General features: G+C 38.5%; 1 protein-coding gene across 1 annotated transcript; it reads right to left on the reverse strand.

Annotated features, from left to right (window-relative positions):
• Positions 1–647: 647 nt before the first annotated feature.
• LOC103678145 (membrane-spanning 4-domains subfamily A member 4A) lies at positions 648–24,209 on the reverse strand. The gene is made up of 7 exons (XM_008707454.2): positions 24,050–24,209; positions 12,920–13,076; positions 11,743–11,871; positions 8,402–8,458; positions 7,095–7,253; positions 3,563–3,664; positions 648–905 (listed from the first exon to the last, which is right to left on the reverse strand). The coding sequence occupies exons 2-7, from the start codon at positions 13,058–13,060 to the stop codon at positions 786–788; spliced, it is 708 nt and encodes a 235-aa protein (XP_008705676.1). The 5' UTR covers positions 13,061–13,076; positions 24,050–24,209; the 3' UTR covers positions 648–785.
• Between the last annotated feature and the right edge of the window lie 2,649 nt (positions 24,210–26,858).

The raw sequence follows: 26,858 nt of genomic DNA on the forward strand, positions 1-26,858 counted from the left end.
ACGGGAAGAGAGATCAAAAATATAAATTAAAGCTGATGGATGAAATGATTTTTACTCTATGTGTACTTACATTCAAATAACGGTTTGTGTGCATACAAGGACTGACTGTGCATTAGAAGGTATTTTCTATGGTAGGAGAAAAACAGGAAAAGGAAGGAGAGGGGAAAGCTATGCATATCAATGTTCTGAAGGTAAAAACACCTTGCATTCCCAAAGGCAGGAGAAGAAAATCAAACAAGTAGGAGGAGCAATGGCCAGGGAAGCAGACAAACATAGTCCTTAAGGAGCCCTCATTTCAGCAATGTCTTTTTGACCTTCTTCTGCTGAATCTAATTTATCAACTTAATGTCCTTATATAAAGTTCTGAAGATGGTTAAAAACTTTTTGGGTTTTCGTTTGTTTGTTTTTTAAAGAGAGAAAGAGCACAAGCAGGGAGGGGCAGAGAGAGAAGGAAAGAGTAACTCTGGAGTAGGCTCCGCGTTCAGCAAGGAGCCTGACATGGGACTTGATCTCATGTGATGTTGAGATCATGACTTGAGCTGAAATCAAGAGTCAGATGCTTAACCGACTGAACCACATAGGCGCCCCAATGGATAAACACTTTCAAGCACCACTGACTCATTCAGTGCATGATTCATTTATTTAATTCCTGCTATTGTTGATAAAGAGCCAGTAAAATGAGCTGTTGAGTTCTGGGGGTAAAATGAAGACACGATTTTGAATTATAGATATATATATCACAGCTGGATCCTCGTACTTTCCCAAATGGGGTTCTTGCACAACTTTCAGGATGGATTTTCTGGAACATCTTGCTGTTGGTCTGTTGGTGGCATCAAACCCTCTGAAAATGGCACAGGAGATGCAGTTTCTGCCCCGTGAGGATTTGATGGCATAATCAACACAACCTGCGAAGTCAATCAGAACGCCATAGGTAACTCAACTGAAAAATCACAGGGCTTCCCCTTCCTGTCAACACAATGGCATCACTATCAGAGTCTACTCTTTCTTCTCTGAATTTGGTCTTCAGATTGACTTGGTGGGGTTTCTCTGGCATTGTGGAGATCAGACTGGACCTTGGAAAAACACGCAGTGATAGCTTTTGGCTGTTTCTGTGACCCTGTAAGTGGACTGATCTTACATATAGATGATGGTGCACAGCACGTTGGAAACCAAGGTGTTACAGAAAATTTAGAGCTCCTCTTTCAAATCCGGTTCTTTATTCTGATGGCAACAACATACCCAAATCATGATTTGCTGGCCATGACTCAATCATTTAAAAAACCACAGTGATCCAGAAAGGCAGGAACCATCAGCAAACTAATGAAAATGCTGGTCTTTCTTCCACAAACTCAGTGTGAAATGGAGTATGTATGTGTGTGGGGGGTGGGGGGAGGATAGGAACAGGAAGACATGAAACTTCAGCATTAATGCCTCAAAGACATTGCTCTTCTGGATTTACACCAAGGGATTTCTGGGAGCAGCTTTTCCCAGCTCTGTAACTCCAGGAGCAGAAGGGAACACAGGCCTAGACATTATGATAAGAAGGTTACTACAGAATTTGCTCCCATGTGCCAATGCTGTGGTCAATGAAAATAAAAAGCTTCACTTAATGAAATTACAAAGTCATTAGGAATTGCTGAAGACTCTAACCTCTAGGGTCTTACAATGCCAAAGGCCATGGACAGAGTTAGTCCACCTCTCTTCTGTGGGGCAGGAGATGTGGTGTAGCACAGAAGCCCCAAAAGAAAGTAAAGAGACACAAAATGGTGGAGAAGAGCAAGAGAAAAAATAATCTCATCGAACTATTACTATTTTAGGATTTGCCTTTGGATAATAAAACTATGAGCGACTCTTGGCATTTTAATTCAATTCTTGGAAGATATCCTTGTCCTGTTCTTCCCAGTGCCTCTTGGTCTCTTCTCTCTTCCCATTTGCCAATCCCTCTATGTGATGTGATGTTCTTTCAGTGGCCAGGAGGCTCTGCTGCAGGTCTCAGGGTAAGAGATGGGCAGGTAGGCACACATTGGTAAAGAAGTTTGAAACACTGACTTTCTTCAGTAGCCCAGGGAAGGCTGCTATGATAGGATAATGGAGCAAAATCTGGCACTCTCGGGGGACCTCTCCATTGTGACGTAGTCTCTGATCTGGACTAAGAGAGGACTAGGGGGAGTAAGGATGGAGAAAATTAGTTTGTCTTTATTCATTGTGGTAGGCAAGATGCTAAGATGACACCCAGAGACTCTGCCGCTACGTGACTCCCCCTGCTTGAGTATGGGTGGGGCCTGTGTAAATGACGGGATAGCGCTCCTGTGAGTCGGTTACTGAGCAGTTGACTTTGAGTTTATCAAAAAGAACAGTATTCTGTAAACAGTTTTCCAAGGAAGACATACAGATGGCCAACAGGAAAAGGTGCTTATTAACATCACTAGTCATCAGGGAAATGCGAATCAAAACCACTGAGGTGCCGCCTCACAGACCTGTCAGAATGGCCAGCATTGGTGGGGATGTGGAGCCTCCTGCACCGTCGGTGGGAATGTAGATCGGTGCAGTCACTGTGGAAAACAGTATGGTGGTCCCTCAACAAATGAAAAATAGAAATACCAATGATCCAGTAATTCCACTACTGAGTACTTACCCAAACAAAATGAAAACACTAATTTGAAAAGATATATGTGCCCCTATGTTTACTGCAGCATTATTTACAATAGTCAAGATATGGAAGTAATGTAGGATCTGTTGATAAATGAATGGATGAACAAGATGGATATATACTACTCAGACATAAAAAAGAATGAGATCCTGTCAACCATGACAATATAGATGGGCTTAGAGGGAATTATGCTAAGGGAAGTAAGGCAGAGACGGACAAATACCATATGATTTCCCTCACATGTGGAATCTAAAAAATAAAACAAACAAAACAGATTCTTAAACACAGAGAACAAAATGGTGGTTGCCAGAGGGGAGGTGGGTGGGGGATGGGCAAAATAGATGAAGGGGCTTAAGAGGTACAAACTTCCAGTTATAAAATCAATCAGTCATGAAGATGAAAAGTACAACGTGGGGAATATAGTCATTATATTGTAATAACCTTGCATGGTGACAGGTGACACTTACCACGGTGAGCACTGGGCACTGGATAGAATTGTCAAATCACTAAGCTGTATACCTCCATCTAAAAAAGGACATAATTCTGGGTAGACTTGGCCTAAACATGGGAGCTGTTTAAAAGAAACCTAGAGCATGGGAGGTTTCCACTCTCTCGTTGGCCTCAAAAGCAGAAGTCCGTTGTCGTGAGTTGCACAGCTGAAAGGAAATCAATTCTGCTCCATGAGCTGGAAGAGATCCAAGGCCTCAGCTGAGACCACAGCCCCAGCCAGCTTCTTGATTACAGCCTTGTCAGATCCCGAGCAGAGGAACTAGCTGAGTTGTGCCTAGACTCTTCACCCATGGAAACTGACAAGTCATAAATGTGTGTTGTTTAAACCTCTAAGTTTCTGGAATATATTACATGGTCACCGAGAACTAATACAGATGTCGTCTAGGCAAGCCCAGTACTCACCCCCTCAGGATGGCAACAGGTTACTTTGCATCCAAAGGCAGAGAGGGACACAGCAATGCAGAACTCAAGCACACCTAGCAGAATCACCATAGCTTCCAGACCCTAGGAACAAATGTATAACCAGGAAACGTGAGAAATAGAGATGGCAAGATGAAAACACTGACCATCTGATTACAAGGCTACAAGGACTGGCCTGCTGTCAGAAGAACCGGCTCCTCACTGCAGCCATACACCCTTGGCCAGTGTTGGCCTGCTGAATGTCGCACACCCTTTCATTTTTTTCATTAATAAAATAATCACTTTTCCCCACCCTCTATCTTCCAGTGCAATTGTAGATACAGAATGTGAAAACTCTTTAAAGGGGGTAAGGGATCATAAAGTTAACTTAGGTTTTTCAAACAGCAGAAATTCCATCTAGTTGACACGATAGTATGATCTCTTATCTTGGTAGTTATAGGCAGAGTAATAATCGTGGGCAGAATATTAATAGACCAAAGAGGCCCACATCTTACCCTCTGGAACCCAGGGATATGTCGAGTTACATAGCAAAGGAGAATTAAATTTGCATATTAAATTAAGGCCATTTATTAAATGACCTTGAGATGGAAAGATTATTCTGGATTATCTGGGTGGGCCCAAAATAATTAAAGAAGCCTTCTAAGTAGAAGAGGGAGGCAGAAGAGTCAAAGTCCAAGAGAGATTTGAAGATGTTGCACTGTTTGCTTTGAACACAGAGGATGGGACCACAAGCCAAGGACTGTGGGCAGCCTCTCAAAGCCGGCAAAGGCCAGGAAACGGACTCTCCCTCACAGCCTCCAGAAAGGAATGTAGCTCAGCCAACACTTTGATTTTAACCCAATGAGAACCATTTTCATACTTCTGACCTCCAGAATTGTGAGATAATACGTTTATGTTGTCCAGAGTCACTAAGTTGGCAATAACTTTGTTACAGCAGCAATAAGAAACTAACATAACAATAAAAATCAAGTTAATCAGTCTTTAATCCATCTCCCCAGAGAACTGAGTTTAGGTTTAATCTTTAACCAAAATATATGGTCAGATTTGAGAAACACTGAGCAGTACTCTTACTCTTAAAAATCGGAATTGGATGCCTGGGGTCCATGGTCTAAATATTCTCTCTTTTTCTCTCCCTATCCTTGTGGAAGTGCCAATTGATCAAGAGCCCAGGACACAAAGTGACACAGACTCAACTGGGCCTTGAGATAACTGGCATTCATCATTTTTTTAAAATCTATTTACTCTTCTCTTCAACATATTGTAGCCTCTATGTTTCAGGATAGTTGTAGGCACAGAAGATGGAGCAGTAAATAGAACAGACAATTTCCCTAACCTCAAGGATCTAATGGGGTAGACCAGGAATTGACAAACTTTCTGTAAGAGGCCAGCTAGCACATATTTTAGTTTTACAGGCCGTAAGGTCTCTGTCACAAATACTCAATTCTGCTATTAGGGTACCAAAACAGCCATAGATAATATGTAACCAAATGGATATGGCTATGTCCCAATAAAACTCCATTTACAAAAAACAGTGGTCAGGATGGATTTCCAACAGAAAACAGCAAATATATATATATAATATATGAATTTGAGCCATATAAAACCACTGTCTTTCTAGATCAAGCAGAGTTGATCATTGGCAATTTCATACTGTTCTGCCTAATCATTCCAGGTAGTATGTGCTGTCCTCTTTCCTGCAAAGAGCTCACCTTTTCTAACCTCTTTTTATAATCATATTTGAAAGTAAACTCTTAGGCCTTCATCAACCTGTAGCTGCTTTCCAATATTTCTATACTTTCCTCCAAGGAGCTCCTAAAGGTAGGGCCCTGGTCTCCTTCTTATGTCTCCTAGAGTACCAATGCTAGGACCAGGAGTAAAGTATGGGTTCACAGACCTGCAGACTGACCATACAGGTGCACAGGCAGGAGGAGACCTGATACTTCAGATCCCATGATGCCCTTATGGATTTGTCCTGCTATAGGAAAGGCAAAAAAAAAGTGTTCACACAATAGGAATTTGTGATGGGCTCTGGGAGAAGGTGATTGAGATGAAGATGGAACCAGCTACCTTATTTAGAAGGCCTCTTGTTAAAAAATCATCAAGAACTTTAAGACAGCAACAGAAGAGTAGTAAAGCAGGTGTAGGGCTCTTCTAACTGGTAAGCCCTGTGTGCCTGAGCAGGTCCTATGCCCAGGCAGCTAGCCCCATGAAGCCGGTCCACTCCAAGTTTGGTCCTTAGCACTGTATCCTGACAGACTGAAAACGGACAGAACTGCAGAATCTGAAAGTAGGTTTCTTCTTCCCCGGATAACAACATAGAACAATATTAAATATAAATACGAACAGGACATTGGAAGCAGGAAAACACAGAGTCTCATCTTGCTTCTGCCAGTTCCTAAATGCATGATCTTGGGGGGGAAAAAATCTAAGGTCTCTGAAGAAACTCTCTTATTTTGAGTAAATGGCAAGAAATAAACTTGCCTACAATAAACCCTGTTAGAAACCTCAAGGAGAGTATGAATCAGTTTAGCAGAGACAGTCAAGGGGTTATTTTGGTGTGACTATACAACACTCAGGACTTACCAAGGATTAGCGTGGAATGAAGAAGAGGCATAATGAGTCCAGAAGAATGCTGAGTTTCCACGTTTTGGTGAAGACAAGAGACAGTGAGACAAAGAACTAACTAAGCAGCATGGAGAAAGGTCGGAAGAAAGCTTGCACGGAGGGGAGACGACAAGAAACTCAGCAGTGCCGAGAATGGCTAACAGACTTTTTTTTTTTTTTTTAAAGACTTTTTAGTATAAAGATGCAGTTGCATTTTAGCCAGGGCTGTGCCTCAAGAACGCTCCCTCCCTGCACTTACCCAGAGGCCCACAGCTTCACAACCTACAGTATTTTGTGTAAGTGGCAATTTGGAGAATTAAAGCCATTAGGATAACATCTAAATGAGGGCAAGTGGTACCGAGAAGTAGAGAAATACAGAATGGAAACTGAGAATTTGCCAGGAGGTGGATGTTGAGGCCCAAAGTGCTTAATCTTGCAAGAACATCCAGAGGTGTGGGGAGGGGTAATGGGTGATTTGCCACCTGTTGGATAATGTTCAAGATAATTTTATTTTATTATTAGAAAACCAGAAAACTCCATCAGAGAGCTCTGGGAACACAGAGGGATTGACATCTGGGCTCCCTTTTTAGAGTGGATAACAGAATTGGTGTTTTGAAATTAAACAGAAAAAAAAATACGCAATATGTTTAGCATACTAACTAGTGAGAATAGGTGTTCTATAACTCTGAGCTTCCTTCCCACTTTCTCTCATCACATATGGAGGAACAAAGAGAAAGATGAGACATGGGCCTGGCTCCTAAATGAAAGATTTCCCTTTTCTTCAGTCATTTGCAATTTCCCAAAGTGATTCATTCATCAGTTAGGGACTATGGAGTGCTACTTTTGCCAGATCCAGAGCTCCTGTGACTTGCTTCCATCACAGTACCCCAAGAAAAGAGGAAGCACTCACCATTAAAATAGATAGGGACATGAAGCAGTTCTCTGAGTTCCCAAAATCCCTGCAGTGAGCGAGTTTGAATCGAAAACCATTCATGTGGCTTGCACCGAGCAAGATCCCAAATGCAGCTAAGACAGAACTGCAGATGTTTAATCCTAGGCTACTTCTGATCTAGGAAGGAAGGAAAATCAATTCAGCAATCCAGTGGTATCCTCAGGGGTGTCACCAACAAGCCCTCCACACCCCTCGCTTCTTGTCCTCACAGCCCAGTCCTATCTTGACTGCTGTGCTGTCTCCTCACGTGTCTCTCCCCTCACAGCACTTCCAGCTTGTCTCCTGCCCAAACACAAACATGATCCTGTTGTTTCCAAGCTTGAATCCTTCAGACGACCCACACACATGAGATAAACTCTTTTTTCCATGTTAGCTGGACAGTTCTGTCCATGCCCATCTCCTGATGTGCTCTGTGTCAGGTGCCTGGCTGCACATTATTTTCTAAATGTGGCTCCCATGTTTTTTGTGTATGACCTCTGCTCTGTATTCCTTTTCCTGCATTCTCTTCCCTTGGAGGCTAATTATAAGAACTAAAATTCTCCAAGAAAGCATGAGAGGTTTAGTGTGGCTGTAGCATGAGGGGGATTTTAATGGTGATGGCTGGACCAGATGCTAGGGAGACATACTGAGGTCAGATTTGGAAAACCCATAGAGATCACGCTCCGTAGTCTGATCTTTATCCTTTGAGCAAAGAAAACTCATATATGGTCTTTAGCCAGCAAAAACATATGTTGAGATCTGGGCTTTTGCCTTTTATTGGCTTTGTGAAAGACATATCGGCATGAGAGTTGTGTGTTAAATTTGCTTTTCCTTATTTAATAGCCTTATTGTGAATTTCTTTCATTGCAAGCCAAATGAAAATCCTTTCCATAAACAGTTGGAATACACTTTAACCAATAAGTCAACAAAAACTATGCCACACCAACACTTGGTGTCACTGCTGTGGACTGGATCTCAAGTTGCAAGATCTGTTTGTCCAGTCCCATTTGACATTCCTTTTCAGGAATTCTCTGTATTTTCATAAAGATTCTCTCAACAACTGCCTTTCCAAACTATTCATTTGTCATATCAGTAATTTCATGATCAGCCAATTTTTTATTATAATTTCTGAAAGACCAATGCAACTATATAAAACATCTCTCCTGACTTTTAAAAAACAAACAAAACCCATCTTGTACTCTTGTAGAATAAATACTTGGTTAGTTCTTCTTTTGGGACAAAAATAAGCAAACAGATAAAAAAAAAAAAAAGGAAACATTACTCACCAGACCTTTTGTAGTTTTAACCCCTGCTGCAATTGACAAGGACCCTGAAACAATAAACTAGTAACAAGAGGAAAAAAATTCAGGTAAAAAACTTTAAACAAATATTTGAAGTCAAAACTTACTAAAACTTACCCCTGACTGTGATAAATTTTTTAAACAGACCAATTATATTGGGAGAAACACAAAAGATTATAAATAACTCTCCTCTTTTTCCAGAAACAACAGAGAAATTCTACCAGATGGATTCACGGGAGAATTTTTCAAGCCTTTCAAAAAAAGTCAAACTGCAATGGTATTTAGACATTTGAGGGCCTTGAAATATAAAGAAAGCTTCTAAATTCCTGATATGAAGAAACCCTAATATGATATCAAAATTTAATATGATTTTAGAAAAGAAAAGAAACTAAATATCATTTTTACTTAAAATGACTATTAAAAGTTATAAACAAAATAGTAGCAAAGAAAGTTTTAAAATTCCATATTAGATGCTGATTATTTTTTAAAAATTTTAATAATATACTATTCTATCTGCCTCCATCAGTTGGGTAATTATTTTCCATTTAGCTAAAACAGCTGGAATCAAGTTGATTGGATGCCTCCTGCCTTAAACTATTTGACTATTAGAATTTCTGGGTTTGCTTTCCAATTTGATTTCAGGAGTTTCAAAAATTGTATCTTAATATCAAACAAAGACTGGTCTAATGAAATAGCTTGGTAAATTTCTTCAAAACATTTATAAATACCAAGACATGGAGATGGTAAACATTAAGTCATCTCTAGAAAAAAATACCAGGGAGAATCATCCATCATAATATATGAAATGAATCATGACTATGTGGGATATTCTTTCAAATGTCCAGGTTCTTTAATATTGAATATTATTATAATTTATAAATATAGATTTAAGGAGAAAATTCACATCTAACTGTTATTCATGTTTACGTTAAGACATTTAACAGAATTCAACATTATGACTTAAACATTATTAATAAAATATGAAGATTTCCATTTTCCATACATGATGGAACATTTGTCTTGGTCTGAAAGTCTTTACCATATTTATTGAGGAAACACTAGGGCCATCTCTATTAAAGTCAAAATCAAGATAAAAATGTAGATGAGCACATATTACTTTTCTTAGTATATTAACCAAAATAACTATGTAAGAAAATATTTGAGGAAAATGGTTGCATTTACTGCTATTTAAATATGAATGTGTTATGCTGCAGATCTCTAAGAATATCAACTAAAGGCTACTATAAACTCTAAGAAAATTAGGTAAGGCACACGGGAAGAACATTATATACAGCAATTACATACAAATACATATGTATTTGTGTGTCTTTGTGAATATTTGTTTAATTATTTGAGAGAGAAAGAGAGAGAGTGTGTATGAGTGGGGGGAGGGGCAGAAGGAGAGGGAAAGAGAGAATCTCTAGCAGACTCCGCACTGAATGCAGAGCCTGATGCAGGGCTCAGTGTCACGACTATGAGATCATGACCTGAGCTGAAATCAAGAGTCAGACGCCTAACTAATTAAGCCACCCAGGTGTCCCTGTATTTGTGTGTTTAAAGACAGGATTTAATGAGAGAACTTCATTTATCATAGCAAAAAACATATTAAGTTTCTGAGAGGAAAAATCTTACCAAGAACTAGGAATAATGTGTCTGAGTAAAACTTTACAATGTTCCAAAAGTCCACAAAAGAAAACTTGAACAGATAGACTCATGAAGGAATAATTTTATAGCATTCTGGAAAAAGATTTATAGCTGTACTGGAGACTAAATTGTCAAAAATAAGAGAAGCTTGTGATTGGCTCTTGGTATTGGTTGTTGTACTGTATAACAGAGTAAAGGAAAGCACTTCACAGGTTTGGAAATAAGGCTGAAAGAATAATGGAAGGTAGCAGCAAAAATGTTCCACCAGTGAAGCAAAGACTCATCTAGTGGGATTCCTACGATGGTCTGAGTGACAGCTCAATTGACAAACACAGCTCACACAGTTCCTGGAAATCTATAGAACATGTGTAGAGGACATAAATTATAAGAACTGGTTTCCAAAGTGGTCCTGAAAAGGAAATTAAAGGGGAAGCAGAAAATGCCAGTGGCTGATGTCTGCAAGACTGAAATCAGAAAACCCTGTTTGAGCCCTGATTCCTGTATCAAATAATAGCATGATTTTGGGCAAATCACTTAATTTCTCCAAGTCCCAGTTTCTTCATCCACAAAATGAGGGCAATGGTAAATCCTTCCTCATAAGTCTGTGATGGTTGCACAAATGGAATTGAATATACAAAGCACTTAGAAGAGTACCCAGATTATGGTAAGTATTGAATAAAAGCCATTATTGACATTAGTATCATCAGACGTGTAAAGCATGGTACAAATGCCCAGGAGTAACACAGCATATGCTGCTCTTCAAATCTTGGACGACTTCTGTAAACAGGCAAGGGGGAACAAAAAGCCAACTCTATGATAAAACTCTCAACTCTCTCATTCTCAAATTTGTAGATGAATGGGAGCCCTACAATACTTGAAGAGTGTTTTCTGGTTCTAACATAAAACCAGTTTATAAACTTATTTTCCTCTTGTCACTTGATACTTAATGTTCTTTTTACACTTTTAATTTGCAGAGAAACTCTCTTACATTTTATGTTAAGGGAAAATTTTTTAACTTTTTAATTTTCATAGTTATTGTTGTTAAATTTATGAAACAAAATTTATCTAATAGCAGCTCCATTTGCTAAGATTTGATAGCTGATTATAAATTGCCTGCATACCAGTCATGTCTCCTCTTCCATTCTGTTCATGAGCTTCAGTGAACACTTTCCAGCCTGATTGAGAAGTGAATCTCAATTAGTCCAAGCCAAGAATGGCAAATCCATTACCTTTGCCCAGAGTTGGTTTGGGAATATAAAAGATTTATGCACACAAAGCATTTATAAACAATGAGATGTATCAAGTCTGACATGATATGCCAGTCATCCCTCAGTGAGGTCCTTGCACTCCTGAACTAACCAACACTGGAAATGACTAGCCAGTGGGTTTCTTGTTATGAAACAAAATGCTTTCAGTGTTTAATCCATTATGGTTTGGGTCTTTTACTACATGCTGCTGTAATATATTGTGATACATACTAAATATTTAATCTCCCCAGGTTTCTGTGAGTCTTATACTATTACTCCTACTTTAAATGTGAGAAAATGGGAGTCAAAAGGAGATGAGGTGTTTTCCTCAAAGTTATAGAACTACAAAATAGGGTAAGGATATCATTCTTAAGCTCAGGATATTAGCAAATATGTTATGTTGTCTCCAACTAGATCAGAAGGTGTGCTACTCACCAACAGTGATCCCGCAATTTTGTACAACTCATACTCTGACAAATAATGAAGTTCGTTAAGTGGAAATGTGACATTAATGTTTATTATTCCCAGACTGAAGATCATCAGGGCAATCAGGATCTGCACAACCTGGAAATGATGAAGAATGTAAAAACTGATTATCTACCACCTCCTTTCCAACTAGTAAGTTACCCTCTTCTCCATCTTTTGAAATAGTCAGATGGTCTTGATATTCTCCTGTCATTTTTCTTTCATATAAAGAACTATGGGTATATTAACTTACTAAAATTGTCTCTTGGGATATCTATCCCAATTGTCCCAGTCATTTTCAAGGTAAAAACAATGTACCAGGACCTACCCAGAGGTGCTTTACTGACCCCTGTGACGTTACTCCTACCGCAGCTCTTGCTCTCCTTTGTGCACACTCAGATAGGAGTGACTCAGAAATTAGGAAGCAAGGAAAAATAATGTGAAGGAAGGAGCATGTGTATAGGAGAAGAAAAAGAAAAGAGCAATATGATCTTTTCTTGGTGTCTAGGGCCTGAGGACAGGAGTACAGGGGTCTAAAAATAGAAGCACTGGAGTATAATCATCCCATGGCATAAAAAGGATACAAAGTGTCATAATGATTTTGTCCCATTGGTTTAAAGCTTGGGCTAGAGATCAACCTCTGTGTTCACTCTCCTTCCACCTGAACTAATCTTTCTTTAAACTGTCCATTTCTTTTGGGCACACCCACCTAAGACTCCAGACAGAAATGCACAGAGAATGAAAGAATTTTCATCCTCTGAGGAGCTCGCTAAGAAAATTTCCCAGACACGGTAACAATGTGGGGCAATCAGCTACCAGAAAGATTTGTTGAGTGGACACCAGCTAGTGTACACGTGGTGGCCTTTTCTTTTGTTGCTCTTCCCTGCTGAAGTTAAAGTTATCATGGATGACCCACAAACCTAGAATAGATCTGAAGTCATTATATTTTAAATACAATGAGATTAGAAGCATGATGTAATAGAATATTGTACCATTTTTGACTGATAGGGCCTGAGCATCAAATGCCAACATCTCTAGGGCTGGCTGATGTATTATGAGGTTAATGGGACAGAGTATTTGTCATTAAAACTGATCAGCTGTGAGTTTACAACACGATCTGTTACTCCCAGATCTGCCACAGACTTACCCCGAGCACTTTAGGTTCCCCCTTCAAGAACTTCTCTGGCATCCCTTTCCACAGATGTGGGTGTAGAACAGCAGACTTCTCTGGCTGGGACACACCAGGGCCAGCCCCTGTGGTCCCTTCTAGTCCTTGAGTGGTTGCCATGGCAGCAGAAAAGGAGCTACAATAAGAAATGTAACTTAGGATGAGGTCCTGTTAATGACAGAACGAACTGTGGTCTACATTCCCTTGCTTTATTATAGCAGCTATTAGAACATCTTTGCAAAATGTAGTTATTGCAAAGGCCAGCCAGGAAAGTGGAACAAGAAGCACCTTAAGGAAGGAAACAGAGAGAGAAATGCCATGTGTCATTAAGATGCTAGAAAGTACTGAAGAGAAGGGAATCTAGATAGAATTGAGGTGAATATGCTGGGCCCCTCACATATATGAAGTCTATATTCACATTTTATCTGATTATAGCCATTTCCCCTGTGGGGTTTTTTTTAATGATTTTATTTATTTATTGGTCAGAGAGAGCAAGCACAAGCAGGGGTAGAGGCAGAGGGAGAAGCAGGTTCCCCGCTGAGTAAGGAGCCCCATGCTGGATTCAATCCCAAGACCCTGGGATCATGACCTGAGCTTACGCTTAACCGACTGAGCCACCCAGGCGTCCTACCATTTCCCCTTTGAAAGATAACTTTTATAATAGGAATAAACTACACAGAATCATCTGTGTTCCCATTGATCGTAAAGTGTTTTATGGTCTCCCTTCTCTAGTTGGAGCACAGTTATATTCTCAGAGCCGGAAACCTCCTCCAGGTTCATCTTAATAAGTACGATTTATTTAATCTTGGCTTTTACCCTATAAATTCCAGACTTTGTGGATGGAATTTATGATCCCAAGTCATAACCCTGGCACTGAGAATTTAAATCCCTTGCCCCATTTAAATGTTTTAAATCTGGACTTGCCAATGCATGGCAAGGACACATAAAATTATTTTTCTGAGACTCAAAGCACAAACATAATACTCTTATGCCACTTTCTCTCGTCAATATAGTAACCCCAGTCAGGTTATGGGGAAGTAAGTTTAAAGCACCGGAACACTGTATCTACTCATTTGAATCCATATTCAGATGTTGCATGGCTCACATCCATAAATTTTGAGGGAAGTTAAACTTAAGACTTTGTAAAGCCACAATCAATTCTGATACCATTCATACTTCACTGAGGCTCCATCAAAGTCTCAAGTTTGGAGATGCATGCTCTTTCATTGGTAGCACAAGATCAAAGAATGTTCTAGTAACACACATTTTCTATGTAGTGGGAAAGAATTCATTTTCTCAGGAAAGGATTATTAACGTATATTTATACCTGGTAGGCAAAGGGAACTACATTATTAGTTATCTAGCAAAAAACTGGCCAAAATAAGAAAAAAATGAATCCATTTCAGAGATAGATAGGAGAAAACAATCCAAATGAAAATAAAGATTAATCATTTAAAACATTAATTTAATTTTAGTAACACATATATTCAAAGTTCTGGAAAGCAGTAAAATGAAAAGTACAAAATAGTAAATCATAAAATAATAAGTAAAGCAAAAACTTTAAAAATAAGATGACAAAAAAATAATTAGTAATTCATAAGGAATACATAATATGAAGGAGAATAAGGAATAAGGAATAAGAGAATAAGGAATAAGGAATAAGAGGATCGGGATCAGGAATAAGAGGATATAACCAAAAAGTCAATGTTTCTTCTTCTATTCTAGAATACTTCCAAAAGCAATACAGAAAAAGAAAATTAGAATTCCATTCTGAAACTGGGACACAACTAAAATTACCATAATTCAGATGAAGTAATTGTCAAAAACAATGAAGACTGCACTGAGGATGAATTTTGGGGAGATGCAGAAAGAGTATCAAAGAAGCAAGACACTATGCCACAGATTTCAGAGTACACTTACCAAAGGCAAGAGGCTCACTGAGGTATAAAACACATGCTCTTGTTTATAATCCAGAGAACAAACACACCACCTGACAGCTGCAGCTTCCCTGGACAAGTATAGTTCTGAGACGTAAAAGGTGGGAATAACAGAAAAACATCAAAAAGCCACTTTTGTAGGAAGCCATCTATCTCTGAATAATTCTTACACTAGAGTCTGCAAAGAAGGAAGCAAGAATTCTTGCCATAAATCTCCAAGAAATCCTACAGATTAGAATCATCTGAGTATATCATCATAATCAAAGATCACCAAATGCACAAAAACCAAGAGATTCAGTTATGAGAAACACAAAGTGCTTCAGATATTATGATAATCAAATACAGAATATGTAATAAATATGAATTGTTCAAATAAAAACAGAATCACAAAAATGAGAAAGCACAGGTAAAGTGCCAAAGTGATGTGACAAATTTCGAATGTAAAGAAAACAACGTCGACATTAAAAAAATACTTGGTTAATGTGTTAGATTGCACTGAACACTGAAAAGAGAATCCATGAACTGGAAGATAAATCTGGAAAAATGACCTAGAAGTCACCTAGAAAGGGAAATGGAGAGGATGTGAAAAGATTATAAGCACAGAATTAAAAGTTCAAGATGTGTATAGAGTACTATAAAGAGAAGACAACAAATGGAGGATAGGCGAAATTGAAAATATTTGGAAGGATATATACTTAACTGATGAGACATAAACCCACAGACACAGGTCATATAACATACACCAAGCAGTTTTATTTCAAAAATTTATATTCAAACACATCTTGGTGAATTTACAAGACAGCAAAGACCAAATATGATCTTAAGAGTAGTAAAAACAGGGGCGCCTGGGTGGCACAGCGGTTAAGCGTCTGCCTTCGGCTCAGGGCGTGATCCCGGCGTTTTGGGATCGAGCCCCACATCAGGCTCTTCCGCCATGAGCCTGCTTCTTCCTCTCCCACTCCCCCTGCTTGTGTTCCCTCTCTCGCTGGCTGTCTCTATCTCTGTCAAATAAATAAATAAAATCTTAAAAAAAAAAAAAGAGTAGTAAAAACGAAAAGTCAGATCCCATGCAAAGTGACAGCAATTAGACAGCAATTAGACTGATAATGATGTAAGCCAGAAATCACAGAAAAATATTTTTCAAAACCCTGAGAGGAAACAATGATGAACTAGAATTTTGTTATATGCACCAAAACTGTGCTTCAAGATCAAGAGTGACATGAAGACATTTTCAGATAAGTAAACACTTGATAGAGTTTACCAGCACTGGTAAACACCACTAAATAGAATATTCACTAAGTAGAACTTCTGAATGATGTGCTTCAAAAATGAGAAACAGTGGTTAGCTAAGAAACTGGTAAACATGCACGTACACATGTTGTTTGTACAAAATAAGATCAACAATACCTGATTCATTAGGTGAAACATAAGGACAAAATAGAAAACACTGGACTCCCCAAAAAGCAAAATTTGGGATTGGGATGATAAGAACTGGTCTTCTAATGTCCTTGTGCTCTTTGGGAGATGGGTGAAGATAGTAACTTTAGATTTCAAGTAAGAGTGAAAAAATCAAAGCTACAAATAAAGATAAGAAGTGGGTTGTGTAACTTTTTTCAATAAAGGAGGAAAAATGTTATGAGAAAGTGAATGATAAAAAAATGTAATCCATCAGCCAAAAAGGCAAGGAAGGAGATAAGATAAACAGAAAAATAAGAAAAACAAACAGAAAGCAAAAATATGGTAAAGGGGTAATCACCTCCAGAATTGCCATTTGAGGGCATCTGAAAATCCACTCTTCTTTAAAAGCATTGAGATCACACTGGGAAAATGGTGAAAATCAACTTTCTCAGAACTCTAGACATTAACCAAGATCTTGCAACAATCTAAAAAGTATTTATTCAATGACAATTGTTGAATTTTGGTGAGCATATTGAACTTTGTCATTTTTTTCTTTGTGGTAAAATATTCACAAGATATAATTTACCTTTTAAACTAGTTTTAAGTGTAATAGTAGCTTTAAGTCCAATCACATTGTTGTGCAAGCATCACCACTCTCCATCGCCAAAACTTTTCCTACTTTCTCAGCTGAAACTCTATCGAAACTCCCCAATTCCACCTCCCCTGGCAAACATTATTCTACTTTCTGTCCTCATGAACTGAATTACTGTAGGAAACTCATATAAATGGAATCATGCAATACTGTTCTTCGGTGACTTGTTTATTTCACTTGACAAAATATCTTGATTTCACTCATGTGTATCCAAGTGCTAAAACTTCTTTTCTTTTTAAGGCCGAATAGTATTCCAATATATGTATAAACCACATTTTCTTTGAGTATTTCATCGATTCTTTTCAATACTTACATCTTAGCAATAGTGTCTTCCAGTCCATGAACACGGAGTGTCTTTCCATTTATTTGTGTTATCTTCAATTTCCTTCAGGAATATTTTGCAGCTTTCTTTTTTTTAATAATAATTTTTATTATATTATGTTAGTCACCATACAGTACATCCCTAGTTTTTGATGTAAAGTTCCATGATTCATTACTTGCGTATAACACTCAGTGCACCATGCAATACGTGCCCTCCTTAATACCCATCTTCAGTGTTGAAAGTCTCATCTCCTTGGTTAAGTTTAAGCTTAAATCTTTTCTTATTTCAGTGCTATTATAAATTGAATTATTTTCTTAATTTCCTTCTCAGAATGTTCATTGTTAGTGTAGAGAAATGCAGGTTATTTTTGTGTGCTGATTCTGTGTCCTGCAACTTTTCCTGAATTCATTTATTAGTTATAACGTGTGTGTGTGTGTGTGTGTGTAATCTTTAGGGTTTTCTATATATAAAAGCATGTCATCTGTGAACAGAGATGATTTTACTTCATCCTTTACAATGCTGATGATGCCTTTTATTTCTTTATCTTGCCTAATTGCTCTGACAGGGACTTGCGTTTCTATGCTGAATAAAACTGGCAAAAGCAGGCATCCTTGCTTATTCCTGATCTTAGAGGAAAAGGTTTCATTCTTTTACCATTGAGTACAATGTTGACCATAAATTTTTTTACATATGGCCTTTATTATGTTAAGGAAACTTCCTTTTATTTCTAGTTTTCTGAATGCTTTTATCAGGAAAGGATTTGTATTTTGTCAGATGCTTTTTCTGCATCAATTGAGATGATCGTGTGTGACTATGTCATTCTGTTAATGTGGCATATTGACTAATCCATTTTTATATGTTGGACTATCCTTGCATTCTAGGTATAAGTCCCACCTGGTCATGGTATATAATCCTTTTAATATGCTGTCGAATTTGGTTTTTAGTTCTTTGTTGAGGATATTGGTATTGATAATTATAAGGGATAGTGTTCTGTAGTTTTCTTGTCATGTCTTTATCTGCCTTTGGTATCGAGGTAATGCTGACCTCATGGAATGACTTAAGGCATGTTCCCTCCTCTTGAATGTTTTGGAAAAGTTGATAAAGATGGGTGTTAATTGTTCTTTAAATGTTTAGTGGATTTCACCAGTGAAGCTATCTGGTCCTTGGTTTTTCTTTGTTGGGAGGTTTTCAATTATTCATTCAATCTCTTTTCTAGTTATAGGCTTCTTCAGACTTTCTATTTCTTCATGAGTAAGTCTAGGTAGGCTGTGTACTTCTAGGAATTTGTCCTTTTAATTTAGGTTATCCAAGTTTTGGGGAACCAGTTGTTCATAGTACTCTTTTATAATCCTTTTATTATTTCTATAAAATCAGTAGTTGTGCTCCTTTTCACTTATAATTTAGTTATTTGAGTCATCTTTTTGTCTTAGATAATCTAGCTAAAAGTTTGTCAATTTTGTTGCTCTTTTCAAAGAATGAACTCTTGGTTTCATCAATTCTCTCTATTGTTTTTTTTTTTTTTTTTTTGAGCTTTGTCATGTTTTAACTTGTCGTGTTCCTATTACCCTCTCCCAACTCTGTGGTAGCCTTGAAAACTAGAAGCCTTAGAACCATAGAAGCTACAGAAACCAGCCACATAACACCCTGTGAAGGGGTGAGAATAAAATTGGAAATCCTTAAAAAGCTCCATCCCCAGAGAATTGTCACTGTTTGACCTGTTTGGAAAACATCTGGAAAAGCTCTACTCATAGATCTTGTCTTTACTTGATATGACTCAAGGCTCATTCAGTGATGGAAGCCCAAACCCCAAGGTGTTTGCCAAAAGTGATCATCAGAGGGGGGCGCCTGGGTGGCACAGCGGTTAAGCGTCTGCCTTCGGCTCAGGGCGTGATCCCGGCATTATGGGATTGAGCCCCACATCAGGCTCCTCTGCTATGAGCCTGCTTCTTCCTCTCCCACTCCCCCTGCTTGTGTTCCCTCTCTCGCTGGCTGTCTCTATCTCTGTCAAATAAATAAATAAAATCTTAAAAAAAAAGTGATCATCAGAAATTGTTTAATTCACAGCTTCCTGAGGCGATGATACAGTTGGAGTAAAGAAAAAGCTGGAAGAAAAAAACAGGAATGAGATTTTTGCAAGGATCTTGAAAAATTCTTAATATATCCCTGGGAATCTAGAAGGCCATACATTGTATGTGTGCCCAGGAAAGACCTGAGGGGTCCCTAATTCCTTAACTATGGCTTACCTTGGGGCTCTGTGCAAGCAAGAGGGAAAGGCTAAAGAGAAAAGAAACACAGAGTTAGAAGCTATTGGAGTATTAGAGTTGCCCAATGCATGCACACATACATGACCTGAGACAAAAGGGTAGGAAACTTATTGGGAGGAGGGGGCTCTTAAAGAGATCTGTTAAATCATTAGCCGACCATTAAACTAATCAAACAGAAATTCTAATGTGCACAGATTACAAAGAATATAGACTTCACAGAAAAGATCTGGCAGTCACTACACAACAACAACAACAACAAAACAGCAATGACAAACAGCCAAACAACAATGAATACTTGGAATGGGGTATTCTTTGAAAAGATCAACAAAACTGGAAAACCACTAGCTAGATTGAACAAGAAGAATTGTAAGAAGAAATTACTAAAATCAGAAATGAAAAAGGCAACATGATTACTAACCTTACAGAAAAAAAAATTATGAGACTACTGTGAATATATGCCAATAAATGAGATAACTTAGATGAGACAGTTAAATTCTTGTGGAGACACTAATGAAACTGATGGAAGAAGAAACACAAAAGCTGTATAGATCTATAACAAGAATTTAAATTAGGAAATTAAAAATTTCCAACAAAGAAAAGCCCATGCCCATATGGTTTCATTGGTGAATTCTATTAAGCATTTTAAAAAGATTCAATAACCCCTCTTCAAAAACTCTCAGGAAAAACTGCTAGAGGAAGGACACTTCCCAATTCATTGTTCAAGGCCAGTATTACCTTGATATCCAAATCAAGAAAAGACATCACAAAAAAGAAAACTATAGATGAATATCCTTTATGAACAAAGACTCAAAACTTGTTTAAGGATCCAATTCAGGTAGATGTGCATCTCACCGAGTGCCCTGGTCAGAGTGTTCCCCAGACCTGTTCTGTAGATGAGAAAAGACACTAGAGCAACAGCAAAACACACATTCTTCTCAAGGGCACATTCTAGGATATACCATAGGTTTGGCTACAAACAAGTCTTAGAAAATTCAAGAAAATTAAAATCATACCATGTATCTTCTCTGACATCAGTGGCATGAAGGTAGAAATCAATAACAAGAGGAAAATAGGAAAATTTATGAACATGTAGAAATTAAACAACACTCCTGAACAACCAAAGGATCAAAAAAATTAAAGGGGAAATTAAAAATTTCTTGAGACAAACAAAAATGGGAACACAGCATACCAAATTTGTGAGATGCAGCAAAAGCAATTCTGAGGGAAGTTCACAGCAATAAATGCTTACATTAAGAAGCAAGAAAGATCCCAAATAAAAAAGCTAACTCTATACCTTAAGGACTAGAAAAGGAAGAATAAACTGAGTCCCAATTATCAGAAGAAAGGAAATAATAAAGATTAGAGCAGAAATAAATGACATAGAGAACTAAAAAACAATAGAAGAGATTAACCAAACTAAGAGTAGGTTTTTTGAAAACACTAACAAAACTGACAAACCCTTAATTAGGCTAACCAAGGAAAAAAGGGAAAGAACCCAAATCAATAAAATTATGAATTAAAAAGGCGACATTACAACTGATACCACTGATTCAAAGGATCATAAGAGGCTACTATGAACAACTATACACCAACAAACTGGACAACCTAGAAGAAAAAATTCTTAGAAACCTACAATTTACCAAGATTGAATCAGGAAGAAATAGAAAATCTGAATAGACCAATCACTAGTAAGGAGATAAGATCAGTAATAAAAAATATCTTCCAACAAAGAAAAGCCCAGCACCAAATGGATTCATTGGTAAATTTTACCAAACACTTAAAGAACACCAATCTTTTTCAAACTCTTTCAAAGAATTAAAAAGGGGGAAACTTCAAACCTCATTTTATGAGGCCAGCATTAGTCTGATACCAAACCCAGAGAAGAACACTACTAATAAAGATACTAGAGGCCAATATCCCTGATGCATGCAAAAATTCTCAGTAAAATACTAGGAAACTGAATTCAGTAGCACATTGAATGGATTGTTCACTGTGATCAAGTGGATCATTTATTCCTGAGACCAAGAATTGTTCAACATATGCAAATCAATCACTGTGGAAAAGTGTCGAGGATCCCCAAAAATAAAAAATAGAATGACCATATGATCCAGCAATTTCACTTCTGAGAGTATGTCCAAAGGAAATGAAAACACTAATTCGAAAAGATATCTGTACCCCCATGTTCATGGCAGCATTACACACACACACACACACACACACACAATATTATTCCTCAGCTACACACACACACACACACACACACACACACACACTATATTATTCCTCAGCCATAAAAAAACCCAAGGAAATCCTACAATATGCAACAATATAGATGGACCTTGGAGACATTATGCTAAGTGAAATATGTGAGACAAGGCAAATATATAATCTCACTTACATGTGGAATCTTATTTAAAAAAAAAAAAAAAGCCCAAACTCATAGAAAGAGATCAGAATTGTGGTTACCAGAGGTGAAGGATCAGGGTGGGGAGAAATGGAGGAAGGTGGTAAAAAGATGCGAACTTCCAGTATAAGACCAATAAGTACTTGGGACGCAGTGCACAACGCGATGACTACAGTGAGCACGGCTATATAAGGTATAGGAAAGCTGTTAAGAGAGTAAATACTAAGAATTCTCATCACAAGGAGAAATTTTTTCCCTCTTTTCTTTTTGTTGTATCTATAAGAGAAGATGGACATTATGAACTGACTGTGGTCATCATTTCACAATATATCAATCAAATCATCATGATGTATTCCTTAAACTTATATGATGATGTATGCCAATTTTTTAAATAAAACTAGAAAAGAAAGAAAAAAATTTGTTATTTCCTTCTTACATCATAGAGGCCAAAAGTATTGTAAAAGTAACTACTGGTAATTCTTAGTCCAACTAAAGGTGTACTTTAGCGTACTTCTTTTTTAATGCAAATAAATTTCTGCATTCACCTCTCAGACTTATCTTCAGACTAAGGAGTTAGGAGATGTAGGCCTTATCTTGTCAAACATCCCTGGTGGTTCTCCTTCTATATTTAATAAGACTGTGAGCTTCCCCCAAGCAGACACTATATTAAAATAACACTTTCAAATAACTCTAACAGTCTTTCCATAATTCTGTGGCAACATACATCTGGTCCTGGTAACTTGGGGCTGATGCTCTGGTCCTTCTAAAGAACTCTAACTATAAATTTACCTAACTGCCTTCTACCTTCCTACCACAGAAATCCATGTGCTAATTGCCTAGGGAAGATAAATTCCACAAGGATAAATATGTGTTTACCCTCCAGGCCTCGACTTTTCTATTTTCAAATACAAAGGAAGCCAAAACAACAAAGAAGTTTGGATAGGTATGAGGAATATTTCCTCCAGATTGGGGAAGACTCTGAACTGTAGTCTTACCATATTATTTGTGACATGTGTTGGGCTGTTCACAACTACAGTGTCTTTCTATCATTGTTGCTCCTGCTACAGATGTGGAGAAACCTAGAAAACACCCCATTTTTCTTCTACTGATGCCAAATCTCCTTGTGGGTGAGCACCGCCACCCATCTCTTGTTTCCTAATGTTTTATCACCAGTTCCCTCCTGGGTCCCAACTGCCAACGAGGGAGCATGGCAATGGTGGTCTGAGTGGCCGCATCTCCTTCTTTGTCAATCTTATAAAATAGAATAGAGGCCCGAAAGGAGGCAATAGACTAGAGGCCCAAAAGGAGGCCTGAACTTAGATGGTTGGTTGGGGATGATGATGGGAAAGTAGAAACTGGGACTCGGGCAGGGAAAAGGTCTGGACTAGGAATTGAGACATCTGGTTTCTAGTCCTGGTTCTCTTACTAACTAGTCTAACTCTGGGTAAGTTATTTCCCCTTCTCTTGGTTTCACTGACCTCATCTGAGGAAAAAGGGCATCAGGCACAGTTGCCTCAAGCTTTCTGATCTTAAAGATGCCAAGAATCTACAAAATCTCTTTCTTCAGTGGACTTCCTCACTGGTATCTTCAGTCCAGGGCTTGTGTCTCACAAATGCTGCCCCAAAACGGTTGGAGAACTAGGTCAGACCACAGTGTACCCCAGGGCCTGGGTAAGACTGGGGACCCCATCTTCATCTGACAGCATCTCCACCAAATTCTGCACATCACAGGCCTTTTCTGACTGCTGAATTACAAAACTGATGTCAGACACAGAGAATAAAGACCACGGAAGAAGGAGCCTCAATAGTACATGAAATACCTAGTGAAAAGCATAAAATATTGCTTTCGGTTTCCTAAGAGCCTAGGGATTAGGGATCAAACGTACCTGAAGCCGCCTCATCCAGCATCAGCCTCTAGGAGCCTGTCCTTACCCCCATCCTCTGCAGCAAAGAATGTTCTCCAACCCACCCCTCAAACATACACTTAAAGGTGCACTAGACCCACCCCAACCCAGAATACCAGTTCGTGCTGTGAGAAGTGACCTGATCCTGTCTCATTCCACTCCCAGGGATCCTAGAACCAGTGGATGAGAAAACCATCAGCCCCAGAGCCTAGGAAGGCATGTCCCTACCTTTCTTCAGGCCTGCAATGTCTGCAGTGTGACTTATGAGTGCCGGAGACTCTGGACAAGTGCCTTCAGTCCAGATAACAACACTCGCCCCCACTCCACACCTCACTCAGGTCAAATCTGCATTTCTCTCCTGCAGTTTTTCTGAACCCCAAAGGCAGTGCTGAGTATTTCTGAGATGCACAGCTGGTTCCTTTTTTATGTCGGAAGCGCTAACTGATTTAGTGTCCCTAATATGGATGTGGGTGTCTGTTTTGAAATTTGCTGAACAAGCACTGACTGCCTCATACAGTCTTTTATAGGAAAATAATAGCATGTATATTACTGTGTTTATCAGTGGAAATCAGTGGTTGAGGATTTACTGTGGGTCACACTCTGTTCTAAGGTCTTTGTATACACAAACTAATTTAATGGAATTTAAAACTCAATTGAAAAGCTCCTCTTCACAACTTCACACATTTTCACCTGCTCTCCTCATCTCCCTAGAGAACTGCATGTTACCATTCTATATAAAATTTTAAATACATCATTTACATGAAAATCCAACATTAGGGATGAATGCCTGTAAAGTGGCAACAGGTCAATTACATGGCAATAATTAATAAGACAAGTTTCTAAATCAAAGAAGCATCTGGTATCATAGAAACAGCTTGTCATTTGACCAAGACAAAACCAATTCCAACCATTTATTCATAGCCTTATTATTTCTCTGAACATAAGATTCCTCATTTGTAATATGAAATCAATGCTTTATATGGAGGATAAAGCAAGTAGTGTTCAGTTCTCATTCAGTAAACATTTTCTTAAAGAAAAATTACTTTGAGCCATCAGTGTGCTATGTGCTGCAGATAAAATGGTGGAAAATGATACAGGGTCCTGTCCCTGAGGAGCTTACAGACTACCAGGCATACAAACAAGTACCACCATAATCTGGGATAATCAGTTCCCTGCCAAGTAGAGTAGTCTAAGAGGGCTAACAGAAGGATTAGTTAATCCAACTCTGGATATGCAGAGGAGACTTCTCGAAGCTGCATCTAACTGGGGACCTAATGACTGGTCAGGACAATGAAAGGAGAGTTGGGGGATGGAGGGTGTTCCCACAGAATCAACAAAATGAAGAAGAAACAAAGGGCAAGAGATATCAGGGTGCATTCAAGAAACTGCGAGTGCTTCATAATCACTGAAGAAGGGAACCAGAGCAGACCATAAGAATAGCCAGACAATTCAGGGCTTTGCATCAATCAGCTTCAGCACTTTGGAATTTACTTTAGTAATGAGAATTTATAAAGTCTTCATGTTAATGAATGTAATTGTATCTATATTTAAAACTGATTAGCTGTTTCCTATGTGTCAGGCCATATACTTCAGATGTATGTCTACTTTGGTTTTCACAGAAGCTGAAATTGAAGTTCAGACACGTGCACAGAGTTGATGTAGGTAAGACTGAAATCCACTTTTGCCTAATTCAAAAGATTGTGCTGTTTGGAATCCTCTGAGAATCATTCTCAAAATTAAAAAGAAAAGTTTTTCAGAAATATTGTCCTGGGCACCATGTAAAGAAACAACAGGAAGAAGAAAAGTCACGAAGTTAGGCTCATGGAAGCTACGGTTATACATGGAACAGATGAGGGTTACTTGACCCGCCACTGGAGCTAATGAAGGCGGAAAGAAGTGAATGCATTTGAAAGATGCTTAGGACGTAGAAATAGTCATACTTGGTGGTAGAATGGATGTGTGCGGTAAAGAGCAAGAACACAAAAGGAGGACACTCAGATTCTGTTTTAGGGAGCTGAATGAGTGATAGGACCATTCTCCAAGGCAACAGACATGGCCAGGGACAGAATTACAGGTACAAATAGTAAAATTTTGAGCATGTTTAGTTTGGATTGTGTCAAGACCTTCAAATAGGATTGGCAGTTAGTAATTGAATACCTGTCAGGAGCCATGGAGTGAGAGCAGGCAGCTGTTGCAAGCAGAAGGATGAGATCACCCAGGGTTGGGGGTGAAGGCAGAGAAGACCAAACCCTTTGAGAGAAGATAAAACCAGTATTAGCTGGAGAAGGAGTTCCCAGAAGGATATAAAAATAGAGCTATGGAAGGTATTAGGAAAATGTGCCATCACAGATGCCAAAGACTACAGAGAGTTTCACAACTTCACAGGAGGGGCTAAGAAGCTGGACTAAGAACAAATGTCAATCTCCTCTCCCACTCCAGATTGTATGGAATGACAAAAAAGTTAGACACAGCAGTAGCTGGCAAGTGATATTGAAAAATTATGGAAACACAGTGAAGAGCAGAAATAAGACTTGACAGAGAAGCATGAATAGAACCTCTCTACCCCCAAAGTAAGCAAATAAAACCACCATAGGGATAAGAGCAAACACAGAGAGTTCAGGTCCAGTGTCAGAAACTGTAAATAACAGATGAGTGGGGCAGAGCCTGGGGCAGTTATTTAGCTAATTCATTTTTAAAATTACTTTGGGAACAGCTGGGTCAGTCGTCCTTTTCTCCCTCACCCAGGCACCACACACCAATGTGGTGTAGCCCCAAGCCAAGGTTTGGGAACTGTTTTCTGAGCAAAATTACAGTTCTGCTTTAGGTAAATACACAGGATGTGAGTACCAGATCTCAGTAAGAAGCAGAACAGAGGCAGGAATAATTTCAAACATTCAAAATAACAGGAGAAGAAGAAAAAGTAGGAAGAAGGGTACTATGGAATTGGTACTCAAATGAAAGTCCTGAATGTACCCTTGAGAGCTAGGTTTCTGATGATGGAAACTCAGAGGGCACCTTGGTCTAGAGAAGCAGGGTG

The sequence above is a fragment of the Ursus maritimus genome, unplaced genomic scaffold (genome assembly GCF_017311325.1).
Source record: "Ursus maritimus isolate PB19 unplaced genomic scaffold, ASM1731132v1 scaffold_23, whole genome shotgun sequence".
Lineage (NCBI taxonomy): Eukaryota > Metazoa > Chordata > Mammalia > Carnivora > Ursidae > Ursus > Ursus maritimus.

Bases quoted from the DNA above. Each gene is read 5' to 3' on its own strand.
- LOC103678145 (XM_008707454.2), bottom strand. From the start codon at position 13,060: ATGGCAACCACTCAAGGACTAGAAGGGACCACAGGGGCTGGCCCTGGT. The intron at 3,665-7,094 runs GTGAGTGCTTCC...ATTTGTTCCTAG, and splicing joins TGTCCCTATCTATTTTAATG to GGTCTGGAAGCTATGGTGAT. The intron at 906-3,562 runs GTGAGTACTGGG...TTGACTTCGCAG, and splicing joins CCTGTTGCCATCCTGAGGGG to GTTGTGTTGATTATGCCATC.